The 18,133-nt window shown below is 41.6% G+C and overlaps 1 protein-coding gene across 1 annotated transcript in view; it reads right to left on the minus strand.

Annotated features, from left to right (window-relative positions):
* Positions 1–225: 225 nt before the first annotated feature.
* The window catches only part of ANTXRL (ANTXR like), a 51,653-nt gene continuing 33,745 nt past the window's right edge, over positions 226–18,133 (minus strand). Inside the window, exon 18 of the mRNA XM_003207995.4 lies at positions 226–5,271. Coding sequence (XP_003208043.2) covers positions 5,044–5,271 — 228 coding nt within the window. The 3' untranslated portion in view covers positions 226–5,043. The remainder of the gene's footprint in view (positions 5,272–18,133) is intronic.

Below are 18,133 nucleotides of genomic sequence, written 5' to 3' on the forward strand. Positions count from 1 at the left end.
AGTGGAATTTTATCAGCATTTTTACCCTGCAACCTGAGATCAAGAAGAACTTTAAAAAAGAAATGCCATGCTCTTCAATTAGGCAAGGATTGCAATTCTCAAGCTAGAAACAGGAAACTGAAACACAGAACATACCCTTGTTTCTAGTCACATAATGAATCGAGAGCAACCAGGCACAGGCAAGCTTAGTCCCTCTCAAAATGACCCTTACAATGAAATTCTCTGTAGTGTTTAACCAGTAAGCACTTTTATTGTTGATTTTGAATTCATTAAGACTACATTATGTTGGATTACAAGACTTTGGCTACATCTCCCACATTTGCATGCAGGCATTACATTTGCAAGATTTTCTCAGAAAAATGGAGCAGGCGCATAAAATGCATAAAGGTTAAATGGTTATAACATGGAAGCAGCATGTCAGTTACAGAAATTTGTACCACATGTATCAATAACAAACCCACATCCCCACTTAAAACCTCTTTGTCCATCAGAAATCCATCTGGTTCCTCTGTCCCTCATCTCCTTGCCCCGGCTGTCTGTCAGCCAGCATTCCCACTGTTTCTGAAAACACACATCTTCTTTTTTTTAGAAAAAGGTTTTACAGTACATTGTTTTTCCCTTAAAAACAAAAATATTTCTCCTTCACAACCCCCACCCCCGTAAAAAAAAGAAAAATCTATCATAATCTCTTCAAGCACTGTTAAATGTTAGGAATCTCTATTGCATTATTGAAAGTATCAGATCACTAACAAACTTCTAAACATACTACGATGACCCTAAAATTCCCCCTTCCCCAAAACTACCGAGAACTGAAAATGCTATACTGCATTATCACACTTGCATGCATGTATCCTGAGCCACCTGTATTTATTCACCTTAAGCCCCTTTAATAAATAACTGTCCAGCAGTAACATCCAGAAGTGTGCTGTCTCCTCCAAATTAAACTCTATATTTACAGAAGTAGGGCTGTCTTCTCAGTGAAATGTTGTTTTTTTTTTTAAAAACAAAACAAAACAAAATAACAGCAATAAAAACAGCTAATATTTAAAGAGAGAAAGCATACTACCGATCACGTTGTCTAAAGACCAACAGGAGTAAAAAGCATTAGGAGCACCAGGTGCACATGCATTTGAACTGGTACAGTTCACAAAATAATGTCATTCATTGTTGTGCTCGCTCATTCAGATGAGGAGCTGATTCTTTTTCTTTCTTTTTCTTTCTTACACTTAGGACCGTCTGCTCTGCAGGCTACTCCCACAGATGGCAATACATGCACTGGGGTTGAAAGATGGCCATAAATACGCTTTGATCAATGTGGTTCCATATCAGCTTTAAACACATGGAGTTTCCCTCCCCACATCTTTGCACCCTGTCATTTAACATCTGCGCTAAGTGTGAGCCAAAGGCTCCTTAAATCCTCAGTTTTTCTCTTGGATGGGGGGAAGCAATAGTTATTCACTTTTTTGTAAGTTTCTAATGATGCAATGAGCTGGAACATACAGGGGAATCATCCCACATGAGAACATTTCTTAGCAGTGTAAATACTGCAGTCACAACTGGCATATATGCATACCAAAATAAATATAGTCAAATATCAAGCCAGTTGGAAGGATTTTGTCCCTTCCTTCATTTTGAGACAGCTCTCGGCTGAGAGACATCAATATTACTGTCTTGACATCAGTTTGCCTATGCAGATTTACACCAGGTAAGGATCAAGCTCAACAGAATGTAAAATAGCAACCAGTTTCTCCTACTACATTGTTGTAGTGCCTGAGATCACTGCAAATGGCAATTTTTCTCCAAAGACAAAAGGCCTTTCCATAGCCAGTGCAGTATATTTACGGCCCCACCACTGCAAAGGCAATTCATCCAGGTTCGCTTTCTCTTTTTTCCAAGTTACCAGCAAACTATCACCTAAACCTGCACTGCTCCCATCAGAGAAGCTTAATTTTATATAGAGAAGATGCTGGGAACTCCATTTATGCTGAATTTAATTTTCATGGTGCTTTCTGCTTATCATGTATAGATCACCTAGAAACCTAGATCATTCTTATTCTTCATGCACTTGCATATTATGTGGAAAATGTAAGCATCTTGTTTCTGCAAGACTGGCTATTGTAGCAAAGGAAGATATTTTCCTCAACCAGAAGAAACAGACATATTGGAAGTTTGATTTTCTATAGTCAACACTCCCATTCTCACTGAAACTAAGTCAAATTCTACAGTAACATTAATTCAAATCTTTAACAACTCTACTGACCTATCTTCAAGATTTATATGGGAGCACGACAATAAAGAATATGTCTCCTGGGCTTTTTCACATCTGATCCATTAGTCACAAGTTTGAAGAGATACAAAATCTTTAAGAATTTTTTTCCTTTCAATATTCCATCATTTGTGGAATCCACCACTGTTACAATCTGATCACCATATGCTGATAAGAGATTTGGGTCTGTCCCAATCCCACATACAGATAAGCCTCAAAGGCCATGTTTTGCTGTGGCAGGGCTCTTTTATTATTATTATTATTTATTATTATGTGCAATTTCAATTCCTAACTAGCATTTGTTGGCTTGTGATTTCTTACATGGACAACATGAGACCCTATTAAGTTCAACTGTATGTTCACATTACAGCAGATCCTAGATCTAGCAAATCTGTCTCACATAGGATTCCATAGGTTAAAAAAAAATATTAACCAATGATTTCTGCTTTTAAAGCACCTTCTCCCACTTCCAGGTCCCCACCCCTCACTGGAGTCATCCAGTTCCTTCCACTGGTGTCAAAAGAGGAGTTTCACCAGAAAAGCAGCGGAAAATTGACCAAGTTTAGTTTCACCTTTCAACTGAAAGAAAAGGAGGTAAGTGATGACTGTGTTGCCTTTCCATTCATGGGAGTGCCACTCTGAACAGTTTTTGTAAAGGAAAAGAAACCAAACATAAAAACCTACACAGTTCCCACACACACAGACACATACACACTTACACACACTTCTCCTCCAAAGAGAAATCCATTCTTATGGACCACATTTTGCAAACCCTTTTCAAGTGACCAAAAAAAAATGAGGATTAAGTGCATCCTTTCTCCTTTCTGATCATGATGTAGTTACAGGTCAGCAAAGTAGTGGGCTTAGGGATGTTCCTTTTGACCTGCAGGACATTTTAATACATGCAGAAGCGCTTTGCTGGCTAAATGTGGAACAGCTCCAAGGCCAGCTGACAACCATGAATGTGATTCCACTACCTGCACCAATATACATGAGGTAAGGGCATAACTCAAGAGAGCAGAGTAGTGCAAGAAGAGAAAGAGGCTCTGTGGTTCTTCTGAGTTTGCCTCAGCTGCGTACACACGGCATGTCACAGTGATCAGCACAGACCCATGAGAGCTTGGTATGTTGTTCTGCAAGTGGGACTTCCACTGGCAATAGTAAGCCTGATTCCTGTTTGCAACAGGACATTTATATGCCTGTAAAATCTGCATAACAAGGCCTTAAATCTGGAGCAGCCACATGATACAGTGCTTTAGCGTGGATTTATATGCCAATAACCAGTGTGATGTGCTACACACCCCCACCTACACACAGATGGTTAGATAGATATATGCAGAGTCATAATGCAACATAAGCATTATTTCTACAAATATCCTAACAACATAGCTACTGACTAAGCTAACCAACATAGGGATCTGCAGCCACCCTTTCCAATACCATGTGATAGGTGCTGGTAGGGAAAAGCAAGCTCAGGTGTTAAACTGATTCACTAGGGAATGATCTGGGATCAACCCACACAGTTATCGCTTAGCGAACACTATTCATGGGCTGCCCCACAGTCCCGCGTCAAACTCCTACCTCTGTGGAGGTGCCCACATCACTTTCTGATGACACAGAGAATTGAGGTCAAGAGCAAACAGTCAGTGGTTGGAAATCCTCCAGACAAACATTATAGAAGAGGGGGGAAAAAGCTAACACGGACACTTCCCACCGTGCCTCTCTTGACCATAGGTAGACTGCAAGGTTAGATTATTGGGATCCGGGCTGTCTAAAGAAAACCACTCAGAAGGATTCATCTTTGAATCACAAAATGACCCCGTTCTGCTTGGCAGTAAGATTGAAAGGAAATTTCTCTGTGATTAAACAGCAATGGAATCAGTCCATCAATGCTCCTGCTTTATGTAACATACAGTTTGCATATGGTAGCATTCATGCTCAAATTACACATTTTTGTTCAATTTTGAAGTGTTTTCTATGAATGAAGACAAAATATCTAGCCAAAAAGTTCCTTGGAATTCCTCTGAACTTTGGACAACGTTGAACCCAGGTCTTGTTCAGGGTTTGGATTTCTGGAACCAAAATCTGGCCTTCAGTGACTAACCTACGCAACCTGATCTAAACATATTCAGACATGGCAGGTTCAAAACTAATTTTGTCAGGAGAAGGACATCCCTCTTCTATGCTAAATTAACGGCACATAGTCTCATTTTACCTTATTATTGTTACAGCCTCCTTATAAACTTTCATGGAAATTCCACCAGCAGAACTAAAGGCAGAAATTATCTTTGTAATCATTGTTCCATGTTAACAACTGGATGCAGTACTGTTGGGGGAAAGAATATAAATGCTTCAATGAACTATGTTTAACCAACTTGCAGGTGGCAGCTATCAAAACAACAGATGCACGTGTATCCAGCTAAAGTTACTAATGTATGATCTGACATACCAAGTCAGACAAATGTCGCATGTAAATAGATCTTGAAATGTATACAAACAAAAGCTGCTACTGCTACTGTATCTAACTGATCATTTTGGTTTGTTTGTGTACCCCATAGCTCTGAATCTATCCACTGAATGCTTACTCAGCACGTGTGGTATAAATATATTCATACACTAAAACTGACACTTGGTAATTTCTTTGTCTTTTTTACTTTTTTTTTTTTTTTTGTCTGACCAGCAACAAATTCTGTTATCTTTAACTGTAAACCAATACTCAATAAATATGCCGTGTTCAGCAAAGAGACGTGTTTTGCCACTCAGGATTTTGCTGCGCTCTAAGCCATGGGCTGCGGGGGTGGCCGTGAAGGGGGAGGTCCAGGAGGGGCTCGGGATGGGGGTGGCCCAGGAGGTGGCTGCCTTGAGGGGGGCTGCAGAGACACAGGAGGAGAAGGACTCCTTGGAGCTGGAGCATGGTTGACGTCCCGTCGTGGCAGCTTTGGTGGTGGGCTGTAAGGCGCAGAGGTCCCATCCGATTTTACCCGAGTGAAGTTTATGCATCTCCCCTGGAGGTAAAAGAGAAATTCATTATTCATAAAAGGCCTGTGTTTTGACTTAGCAGCAGCTAGCCAAAAGGGCTGTAAGCAGAGGGGCAGGATGCGCTTATAGATCTTCATCCACTATCATTCACTGTATCCTAGACATGACATTCAAGCCATGCTGTACTAAAGATCAGTACTACAAACAAACGCCTTCCTTGTGTTTCAGAGTTACTGCCTACGGAAAATAGCCTAGGACTGGTTCAAACCAAAAAGGAGCCCAGTGTGATTTTGCTGACATGCACTGTCTTTGACATTATGGCCATGCAGAACATGGCTACTGTCACATCTCCACCACAAAGTACTTCTTGCCTGTTGAGTTCCCTTACTGATAAAGCTGTGCTGGAAAAAACTCACAGGAGAAACAGGACTATACCTGAGGAACAACATTAGCAAAGAATCACCTTCCTTTTCATAGAGATGCTAGCCTAGATGGTGGCCATACTTCCAAAACTATGCTGAGATATTACACTGTCTTCTGTGCTCCAAATGTAGATATGGCTTCCCTATTGTCCTCATAAAAGCCTACTAGGTGTGGGACTTGTGCAATAGATTTCCACTAAACAAGTTCCAGGCAGGAAGAGAGACAAGACCCCAAAGACAACCTCACCTTTCCTGTGGGGAGCAGCCAGAGCAATCTCAATCAGACACCAAGACCTCACCAGTCTGCTCTACTTGCTCCTCCCCATGGCCACCATGTTTTGTTACAAAACAGCCCACAGTCATTGTGGAAGCCTCATGAAACCCTGCAGATGCAAACTTGTGTGCAGAGATGCAATGCTTGGCATCTCCATACCCATCTCTTCACCTGGAGAGGTGGGAGGAGATGCTTAGGCAACAACCCAGCTGCCACTAGCTTGGCAGAAGCCTGGAATTCAGAAAGACCTTTCATCATCACATACAAGGGCTGAAGGTGAAGACAGTCTTAAAATGAGGGAGTGACACTGCCAAAAACCTATTCACAGGAGCCTTCAAATGTGATGAACTGGCTAATCCCATTAGCCTCAACCCCATAATTTCAGTAGAGTAGCTCTTCATGAACAGCCCTTCAGATATTGAACAGAGGTCATTCACAGCTTCTATGCAATTATCAGAAGCACACAGAGACTATGTTTTTTTTTTCCTCATCTTTACTGGGATGCGGTTTCCATACAAATAGCTGTGGGCTGGACAGTACCCAGCCATTAGTGATGAACTCCATTTGCCAGCACTTTTTCTTTTGTTCAGCATGCCTGTTTTGTTCCATGCAGCAACCATCCTCATACAAATGCCCTCTACAGTTTATCACGGGGGGGAACATTACCTATTTTTCTCTTTCCAGGACAAACACTGCATGGGGAAAAGCAAAAAATCATTTTGATATATCAGGAAGCATCTGTTCCAGAAGGCAATCTTCCTTCATAATTTTCAAAGACATGCAAAACCATGACACTGGGCTGAAGTTTAGGTTGCATGTTGGGTCCAACAAAGCAAATTCAGCTCAAAGGTATATGAATACCCCTCAAGGATTCCTTCAGAGTTAAGCAGCTGTAGACTGTGATCTCTGCAGCTATAGAAGATTGTGATAAAAAGGTGATACAAGAGTCCGTTGACAGGGACAGATCACTCTGGCTCAGTGCGCCTGGCACAAGGAAACACCAAAGCTGTTCAGGGAATGAGCTGAGTTTCTGTAGCAACTCCACAAGTCACAATTTCCACTGGAATCCAGGCAAAGGTCATCACAGCTGAGCCACATCTACTTGTTTTGTTAAGAGGCTTACAATGCCTGTATCTTGGTTTAAACTACTCCTTTAAAAAGAAGAGAATCTTTTTAGTATATGACTTCTCTGTAGAAAGGCAAACAGAGCTACTTCTGCTATGCATCAAGAGAAGCTTATGCAAGCTTCAGGGAGCTCAGAAAATGATTCAACAAATGTAATAACGCCCAAACGGTACCACCCTACCACTTACTTGGACTGCATGGCTCAGGGCTTCAGGGCTCAGCTGCAGCCAATAACTAACTGAATGGACATGTTGTTGCCTGTACATAAGACGTATTCAGTCCCAGTTTTCACCATCACAAATTCACCACTACACTTAAACAACCATCTCAATAATTGGGATAAAATCCTCCTTCTGAAAAAGCAGGCTTGTTAAAGCAGACTTTGCTTAGGAGCCTGGTTCAAGGCAACACTGTGCTGGGGCCAGATGCATGGAGGCATCAATGGGCAAAAGCCTGCTTCTTGGCAGCTTCTGCAAAGATAGACAGCTGAATCAAGAAACTCACAAGTCAGTGCTTTGCTCTACTGTCACCCAACTCAAGTCCTTCCCAGCGCTGCAGCAAATGGCCATCCTTGTCAGCCTATAATTGACATTTGTCTTCTGCTGTGCTCACTTTGAAAATCAGCAGTATTTACTGCTAGGCAACGAATGATACAGATTAATTTAATAGCTGTACTGTTATACATTTAAGAAAATTCAGCCTTGATTTTATGAGTTTATGAATTTAGAATGGCAAAATAATCACTTAAGGAAAAAAACAAAAGAAGTCAGAGGTACTCAGATGAGATTCAGGATACGGAGAGGGAAAAAAAGAAAACAGAACAATTTCCCAGAACAAATGCAAAGATGCAAACCCATCACTAGCACTTTTGCCTACCAGCCTTTGCTGCCTCTGTTGTCTTTTTCCCAAACATCAATTCCAAATATATTCATAGTCTATAATCAAAGGGGATCCCATAAATCTGTTTGCATTACTTTCACTTCACTTAAAGTGATAGGCGACGTCAAGCTGCTGCCAGTTTCTGCCACACTCGCTGATTTGTCAGACAGATGGGTAATTTAAAGGCCATGCGCCGCATTGTGTCAAGAAAAATACGATTGGGTTGGGAGAGTCTGACAGATAGAGGCTTGTCTGATCGATGTATGCATTGTGACACTTCCTCACGAAAGATTATTGGTGTTAGCCTACAATCTCATACATCAAAGACTTCTGGTGAATACTAGAGCAAATCCTCCTGAGCACTTCAAGCAGCCATTGATAAATCGAGGCTGAACTCCTAGCCAGGGTTAGGATTAACAGCCCAAAGGGAAAGGGGGGAACAAATGACAATAAATCCTAAGTCAGTTTTAACTTCTCTGGTGTATTTCATCAAAGGATTTCCAGGTTGAAGAATTAAACCCTGCACTCATCGCATTTTCCACACAACAAAATGCCACAGAAATTCTTTTGCCTCATGGGCATGTCCCTCAGGGATTAGCTTCATGAAAAAATTGTGATGGTTTCTTAAATGAATAAGCTGCTGCTTAAAGTAGTCGCAAAATTCTTAATACTCTGTGTCTGAAAAGATTAAGTAATCTCCTCTCCAAACGCATTTGAAGGCTCTTGAAACACAGAAATCAGGGACAGAAATATTAAGATGTTATTCCTAAAAGTATCCTGCACACTGATCTCTGCTATCCTTGCGTGAGGCACTAACAGCAATCAAAAGCCACCACTGCATTAGTAGCAATAACAGTATTTTTTTTTCCCCCAGAGGCACATGTTATACACCAAGTGCTTTGGGAAGGGCTCAGAGCTGCACAGTGCAGGAACACCACGGTGATCTCCAGCACAACAGCTGTCAGTAGCTGCCTTATTGTTTCCTAGGAAGCAGATGATCTGCGTTAATCCAGTTCTGTCTGGTTTCAGCCCCTCTCCTAGCAGAGCATCCCTCAGATGGTGCGACCCATGCCGCGTACTGTCATTCAGGCACCAACTGAAGGTCAGCGCAGCGCCATATGGAGTTACGCCCTTGCTTCAGCTCACATCTGCACAGTCTTCCTAATGCACAATTATTTTAACTCCCCATATGTCCATCTACTTGTTAGGCTCTTGTTATGCTGCTTGCCAAACTGGCTTTTCAAAAAGTACAAATACTGAAGCAGCGGGATCTGCCCTTGCCCTGATTCCAGCTTTTATCCCAGTGTAACAATCACATGTGCAATTCAGGCACTTTGTACTTCTAGGCAATGCCTCCTCGACCACCTAGGATGTGCTTTTGTGTGTGGTTTGTGGGGGGAAGGAAGGGAGGAACCTCTTGAAAGCTGTTAAATCTTTTTTCTGGGCTAATTTCTTCACAGTGCTCAGTACAACGTTCCCCAGCGCTTGTTGCCTCGAAGTCCTTAGTTACTACTCCACAAGTTTTCAAGAGAAAGGCTTCATACAATTCACAATATCATGGACATATTTCCTCACCCATGATACAAAGAACACCCCAGAAAAAGTATTTCAAAAACCCAACCCATCTGCCTGTAGCTGTCACTTTTCTCAGTTTCAAGTAAAACTTGAGTATTTATTTAACAAAAAATCAAATCCAGTTTCATCTTTGTGCACATTGGAGTGTTTGTACATGCTAAGGTCAGTCTGTTTCTTCTTTTTAACTGTGTTAGTTGACACAATAGAAGATGTCATTCCCATTACAAATTTTACTTGAGCTTTCATTCACCTGCATTTTTGCTGATGGAGTCTCTGCGCCCCAGTTTTAACTAGCAGAGAGGGTACCTGACTGAAGAAGAATTAGCACCAATTAAATATTTATAGAGACTTCTAGGTCTTTGATTGTGGAAAAACATGAATCTTGCCTTTACATTTTAGCATGAACTGAAAAATCATTCTTCAGAGTTTAGAGGTCCTCACATTGTTGTCCAAAACACAAGATCATGAAATTAAATACATATATATACATACACAGATCTGGTTTGTTAGCATTTACCATCACTTCCTAAGTGTCTACCAATGCAAAAGCAGAGTTCTAAATCTCAGCAGAATAGAGTTTGTGTCTTGCTGAAAATCTAAGTGAGAAAAGCCTAGTAAAGATAAAAGGAATTCTGAAACTTCAAATCTGAGACAAAAGAAGATGCTGAAGAGCTAGAATCTACAGAGTCATTCAGTTTAGCTAACTGGATGCTTTAACCCAAAGACTGAGAAACCAACAGGCCGTACATCTTTAAAGTCAATCACTTTTGTAAAAGTTGAATTTTGGAAAAAATTAGAGGACCAGAAACAAGGCCTTTTTACTCCATTTATGAACGAGGCAGATTATGGAGAGTCATTTTATAGAGACAGAGCCAAAGCAGGGAGCCCCCACTACTTGAGTCCACTAGGCAAGTATCAGGATTAGCAGCTGGCTCCTCAGCAGCCAGGACCTATGTGAAGCAGCCTTTGCCAAAACCTTCCTTGCGCTGCACTGCTTCATGCTGACTGTGTGCTGAACATGTCATGGCTCGTTAAAACCTTCATGGATTTCCTGGGAATTGCACTGATTACCCTGCAGCATGCAGTCTAGAAATTAGTGAGCCAATGAAATGGTTTGTCACATAAAACCCAAGCCTGCCTGGTTTTCAGGCCCAGTCTGGTAGCTTTTACTAATTCCTGCCTTTACATTTGGGGCTGAGATACTGTTTTTGTGTTGAAAAATGAAATACTGGAAAAGTCTGAGATTCCTGTATCAGCAGCATGGTGGCTAGTCATGTTTTCAGTTCAATAAATATATAATATATAATTATTTTCTAATCATAATGAATGGCAATCATTAAAATTTAATTGTTATGTAACATTGTGATTATTGCATCAATTATTGATGTTTAATTTATAAACTTGTAATTATTTCTTTTTATATATAGCCATTTCCAGCTATCAGGTCTCAAAACAAAGCACTATAATTACCATAAAATGTTTGTTTGTATGGGAGCTTGGCTCTTTAAATATCTTCCAGTTGGACAGGTCCTCTCCTTTCAGTGACAATTTTCTGGGGATATATTTGCAATTCAGAATTGATGTCAATCAAATACTATGAACCAGTCAGAGAAAATGAGGTTTACTGAATGGAAGAGGATTTTAGAAGGAAGATTCAATAAAGCAGGGGTGCCCAACAATGAAAATACAGTTTTCTTCAGTATTGCTTTTAAAAAGGAGATGCATTCCCTCTATTTCTTAATTGAGTGTATTATGTGGCATCTTCAGATATAAACTGGTAAGACTTCTGGTCCCTCCTTTAGTGATGAAGCTATTGGAAGAAAAGGAAATCAGCATGCCGTGGGTTATAAATCACTCATACGCTAACAGAGAGCTCCCTATAATGGCTATAAGTACATTCAATAAATTGAAAATTAGAACAAGATGAACGTAAATACGCAAAGATGATCCAAGAGGAAGCAGCAAACTGCTTACAGCCCAGCTGGATGTGCACATCGCCAGACACTGTGCCTCAGCTCATAGTCCCACTCGTACATGGCACCTCTTAAAGTCAGGGATGGTCCTCTGGGAACAATCTATTACGTTTAAAATCCAATGCAAAGCATTGGATTAGAAAACAGAATCAGCTAGTTCTAGGAATCAGATGGAGAAAAAGCTCAGCCAGGGAAATTAGCCCTTTTCAGCTAGATTCAGGGTCCATCAGCAAAATAAACTTCATGCTGAGCACATCCCTACAACCCAACTGCCATATGCCTGCTACCACTTATCCAGCTTAAGCACAGAAGGACAACACAGCAGGTGACATGGAGTATCCATCCCAGTAATGAAGACAGGGCTATTTAAATAATTTGTATCACACTCCATTCAGCAAGGAGCTGCATGTTTTTTCTAGCTCTGTCTTAGCAATAAAATGCAGCAGTGGGCTACAGACGCTACAGACACCTCCTGAAAGAAGGGCCAGAGTCACAAGATTTCTTGCAGGAATGCACAAAACATCACATGTCTTGGACCTTGCTGAGGTTGTGGCTGAAGTAACTCCAAGTGCAGACCATACAGCCTGTTGGTTCTGAGGACAGAAACGGTTTTTGGGACAGAAATTGGTGACATTAAACACAAAGTAATGCACCATCAGTCATATTTGATGTTTACTACCAGCTTCCAAGTATAGGCACACCAGACCAAACCTCACCCAAACCTGACAGAAATATCTTGCTTAAGTCAAACCTAAACCTGCACTCACGATGCACAATCTACTTCTTTGCTACCAGCTTTGATGGATGAAGCTCCTAGAGGGGAGAAAGTGAGGATACACTGCTAGATTGTGCCACCTACCCAAGGTCAGGCAGCAACCTGGGGAAGGAATTGGGATATACAAGTTCAGGACTCATGACTCACATCCCTTATTTCAACCACAGTACCACACATTTCCACATCTGTATGCTGACAATACAAGAATGTGGTTCAAGGGAAGAAAACAGTGGTTGGTTTGCAAAAGATTTTTCTTTTTTTCCTTGGCATTTTCAGGAAAAAGGAGGCTGCATTTCTACATCACCTAGAGCAAAGAGGGCTTTGGAGCATAGCAACTAGAGCAGCAAACATTCACTGGGTGCAGCAGGCTTAAACTTGAGGTATCGGTGGGTTACTGGGAGGAGGAAAGGAGACCACAAAGGACCATAACTGGTCTTGTTCAAACTGTATTTAAGTGTCATCGTGCTTTCCAGGGTGAACCGTTTGGTTGTCTCTGCAGGAGCTAACTGGGATTGTGGTATGCACAAAAGAAGAGCACGAGGCTCTTTAAGCGCCTACTGTATAGAGTAATGCTGGAGACTCTCAGCTTTCTGGTGAAAATGGCTATTAATTTTCCTTGTTTTAACCAGAAACATAAGATCTTGGCCCACCACAAAGAAAAACCATCTCATATGCTCTCAGGTTGGGTAGTGCATTTGTACTATCCATGTATAATAGCAGTGATTATAGATTTTCTTCTGTTACCACAAAAGGAACCACGGGAGATTATACAAGAACGGAGGCATCCAGAATTACAGCTCCTCTGTAGACAGCAGAGATGCAGCATCTTTTCATCTTTAGTTAACATTCTGTACAATAAACTTAGTATGAACAGTAACATTAATATATTATCTTACAGAGCGCTTACATTGAGGAATGTCACTACTCATTCTCCACATAGAGAAATGGATTCCCACACAAAAACCAGAAGTACGTAAGCAGAGCACTATGGAAGGCTTGTTAGATAAAGTTTTGGACTATTACCCAACTCAGAAGACAATGAAGTGTGTGCATTTCCCTGAAGTCCAAAAGAAAGAAGATAACAGGTTCAGCATTGATCCAAGGGTGCTGCCAAGAAACAACTAAATGCACTGGCCATGGCACATCTCTTCACGTACACATGCCCATCTCTGGCATAGTCAAAGTGGCAACAGGAGCACAGTCTCACTCTCCTGGAACTTAATCTATATCAGTGGGGAGCTAGAGTACAACAGCCAAAGTGACTTACATTAGCTACAGCTAAGATCTCTGAAGTTGCAGCTCAGTTTCTTAACCCTAAGGCCAATCCTTCTGCATTCTGTTGTGCAGCTCACGCCAAGTAGCACCAGCACTTGGCATCTACACCCCTTCTTCAGAAGGGCATCTTGTGGCTGTTGCTGAGTGTGCTGCAGGCTCCCAAAGCCCTGGACACACCGCTATCCCTTAGGGACCGCATCTGCCCACAGAGCCAATCTGCAAACTCTTCTTCCGTGTCAGAAATAATAAGATCCTGGCAAAAGAGAAGTAATGCCAGTATGTGAGCTTCTTGCAGGATAGGAAACTCATTCACTGATTACTTTTCCAGCTGCAGCGCTTGGCAGATCCTGGGAACTGAGCATTAGGATACTCACCAAGGAGATATTTTTTCCCCCATATCATGCCTGTTACAGTAGGAATGAACCTTACAAATAGTGGTCTCCTTTGCTAAAAGAGAAAGAAAAGTCACACAATGACTATGTGCATCTCATTTTCATCAGTGACCAAATGAGAATGCCTACTATGGCAGGCAGTGTCCCCATCTCTTTAATTTTTCAGCAGCTTATGAAGATAATTGGCTCCAGAAAGGTTAAGCAAAGGGATAAAAACTCAGAACAAGACAGAAGCCTGATGCATATGGCCTGAAGGTGCTCAGTGCTGCTTTTCCAGCACCCCCTGCATCCTTGGGTGATTACAGTGCAGCTCTGAGCTGCAGGGAACCCTGCTGAAGGCCACTGCTTGGTCTTGAAGAGAAGTAATTAACATGAGCTCCAACTAGTGCTAGCACAAGAGCAGCTCATGTGGGGTGACAGGGGTGCTGCCATCCCAGTGGGCTGTTCACAAACCACTGACCACCTGTGATCAGCAGCCAGAAAGTAATGACAAATGATGAATGTAGACAGCATTCTCATGATTTTGCAGTTGAGAAAACTAAGTACATAGGTATCACGGTCAGCATTACAAAGAGTTGCTCAAAATTTATCAGTAATTGGATGTTCTGAGTATCAAACACACCAGCTTTAGAATGACTAAAAGGGACACAAAAAATAAGGAACTCGAATACTCCTGATTTCAAAGGCTAGTGTTTAGAGTTGCAGCTACTACAACTTACTCAAAGACATGCATCAATCAGTGCAGAGAATCAATGCAGAGAACTTGAAAGGACACAAGCTCTCTTTTCCAGCACAACTCGCAGTTCATAGTTAGTGCAATTTTTGGCTTTAGCACTTCCTTTTTACCTTTAGTTCTGGCGGACAAAGGAGGAAAAAGAGCTTCAATTTTTGTACCATAGCCTGCTTCAAATCCCTTTCCTCAAAAAAGGCTTTGCATGTGCTAACCAAAGGTTAGAACTGATCAAGCATTGCTTTTTCTAGGTAGTTTCTTCAGTATACAAGGAAGACAGTGACATCAAAACCATGTCTACATTCTCACTCTGCTCTAGGTAATTTTCAGTGACAAAAATGAGATTGCTTTCTGAAGCTTTAAATAAACAAGAGCAATTCTGCTAGGGAGGTTGGGGGGAACAGTATCATTTCTTAGCTGTGGTTTTTGGTAAACCAAGATGCTGAGAATTTCCTGTGGCAGCGTGTGCTGAAATGCAAAAAGGAATGGATTTGCTGAAAGCAGCAACTAAAGAGGTCTTTTGTAAGAAGCATCTCACCTTCCTCTCCATGCATCTTTGGGCTTTTAATATTTACTTGCTGGCATTGGTAACAACCTCACTTTTGATCTGGACTTCTGGTGCTCTAAGCCCCAGATTCCTGGGGGAGGAAGGGAAGGGCAACAGCCTTGGGGTGAATGAGCCCTACGGGATCCCTCTCTGCAGCTTTAACACAAGTGCCCGTTGGGAACTGCCAAACTCCAGCTGCCCACAGGGCACCAAGGGGCTGTTTGCACGAGGCAAAGTGCAGTGGGTACCATGCTTGTATTTCTACAAGTATTTTTCAGGAAGAAAAACTCTGAAATCTAGCCGTTTCAAAGGATGAAATATTGCTTTTCAAAAGCTTTTAAAGAGTGCTTTAATGTCAAAACATTCCTCATCATATCCTGTCCCAAAAAAGCTCTGTGATTTTTTTCCTCCCTCAACTCTGGATGTTTTCACCATAATATTTAATGAAAATAAAACAACAAAAACAATTCAGCCCTACTTTTCACCAATAGAAAAAGCTAATGTGCCCAGCTGAGCTAAAACAAATGGAAAATAACATTTTTAATTAGGGGTACACTGAATAGAGTTTGGAGAATGTTGGTGAGTTTCTTGCTCCGGTGGGAGCTGACATTTCTGGTAATCCTTGAAAATGTAAAGACAATTTAACTTAATTTAAGGCCAGTCCTCAAAATACTGTGGCTTTTTTTGCCTTCTGAACTTCAAGTTTCCCTGAATAGAGAACTATAGAATTTCCTTTTCTTAAAAAAAGAAAAAAAGGAAAAAACAATACACCTCCCCTGCCACCAGAAAAAAAATCCACAATCTAAACAACAGCAAAATATACAAAAACAAACCAGAAAACAAAACCCTGCAAAACTAGCAATGGTGCAATCTCTCTGGCCTCTGGATGGTGCCATTTGGAAGAATACCACGCAACAAGGCACTGTGCCTCCAGAACTACCAGCAGAAACCCAGTGCTTATTGACTGCTGTCAACACATCTGGGCACCAGTGCCTTGTTCTCTCCTGGGCTCTGAGGGCTGCCTAGCTCCTCTAGCTCCATGCAGTCAGGTCACCCATAGAACTGACATCCTTTAGCCAGGACTTATGCATGCAAGTATACACGAGTGTGTTATGTTTTATGTATATTATGATTTTTGAAATGGTTTCAAGGGGAGATTTAGATTGAATATAAGGAAGAAGTTTTTTACAATATGGACGCTGAAGCACTGGCACAGGTTGCCCGGAGAGATGGCGGATGCCCCATCCCTGGTGACATTCAGGGATGGGGCTCTGAGCACCTGACTGAGCTGTAGGTGTCCCTATCCACTGCAGAGGAGGTGGACCAGATGACCCTTAAGTGTCCCTTCCAACTCGCACGATTCTATGATTTATTTACATATTCCTTCCTCACCGAAAGCCAGACTCAAACTCAATTTTCCACAAGGGATTGCTACTAGAAAAGTCAACAGAACAATCCATAATAACCTTGTTCTTCTTTGTACTAGATCTCTCCATGAAACACAGGCCTGTAATATCCTTTATTTATACAACAGAGTGATGGCCAGTCATTTTCTTGTTTCCCTTTCAAAATTCTTCAGCTTTAGTTAATTTCACAGACCAGGGAACAGATTATCTCATTCTTCCACTGAATCTGGCTCAATAGGATTCTTTCCACCCTATTTCCCAGATGTACATTTGATTTTCTAATGTTTGCCCCGATACAATAATCCTTCAGCTTGCTCTGTTTTACACAGCCCCTTTTGAGTCCCTCATCCTCCCCGCAGCAGGGCTGGAGGGCAAGTAACTGAGCATCCCTGTTCTGAGCCAGCCCCTGCATGTTTCGCGGCCGCACAGGATAACAGAAGCTCTGTTGTGCTCTGCACCCATAGAAATGTACTCGCCAAGCCAGGAAAAGGCAGGGGATAGATACGTAGTATACAATGTTAGTGCTATCAAAATACAGCTGGGCCTAAAGAGCCTATTCAGAAGCTCCAGATCGTGCTTAAAAAATAAATAAGGTGTCTCAAGCACAGCTGCCCTGAAAATGCAGCTTGGTGAAAGAAGTTAAAAGGCCATTTTACAAAGTAGTATGGGAAGCTGAGCTTGTCCTTTACACGCCAAAAGAAAAATGGAAAAGACTGAAGTTTAAACACTGATAAAATGGGGAGATTCTGGCAGAGAGGGGCTGTAGGGCAGGGAAGGAAGATACTGCCATCTCTGCTTGGAACTTGCATGTCAAAGCTCCCCCAGAGAAAGCCAAATGTGAAGGTGAAACAAAGAGACGGCAGCACTCAACTCCCTTGGAGTTGTTCCTCTAGAGTAACAGAACTGACAACAGGAAGCTCCAATTACTGCAGTGGAGCGGACTTCTGTAGCTCAGAGGCACAATCTGCTTGCTTCCTCCAACAAGGAATCAATTCCTGACCTGCATTCGAGTTAATCAAGGCAGGAAAATACCCTATGCCTCCACACAAGTCCTGAGGAAGAGATACGTCTCTCCAGAGAGCTCTGCAGAAATTATATTTTCCATTAACTTTGCTAGAGTTTGTTTCTTCATCACCTGCTAATGTGAGAAACTATGAACAATACAATCACTTAATGCTATTATTAAATCTGAAAAGTGATTATCCTTCCTACCCAACATCAGAAAAATAATATTGCAATGTTACTACTACATGTTAAATTCAAAACTGCTAGTTTTGAGTTTACAAAGAACTTTTCCTTTGACTCCAGCACATACTCCCAAGAAAGCAAGGTTAAGAACTTACAGTGCTGAAAAAGACAGAGACGCTAATCATCACAGTGGAGATGTTGTTGACCATTTGGGGCAATACTTCTAAATAGATGCCACTGCAAACATTTTAGCTCATTTGAAGCCTCTGGCTCTCATGACAAATTTTTAGCCTCAAGGTAATGTAAAAAGGAGACAAGCTCACAAAA

The sequence above is a fragment of the Meleagris gallopavo genome, chromosome 8 (assembly GCF_000146605.3).
Source record: "Meleagris gallopavo isolate NT-WF06-2002-E0010 breed Aviagen turkey brand Nicholas breeding stock chromosome 8, Turkey_5.1, whole genome shotgun sequence".
Lineage (NCBI taxonomy): Eukaryota > Metazoa > Chordata > Aves > Galliformes > Phasianidae > Meleagris > Meleagris gallopavo.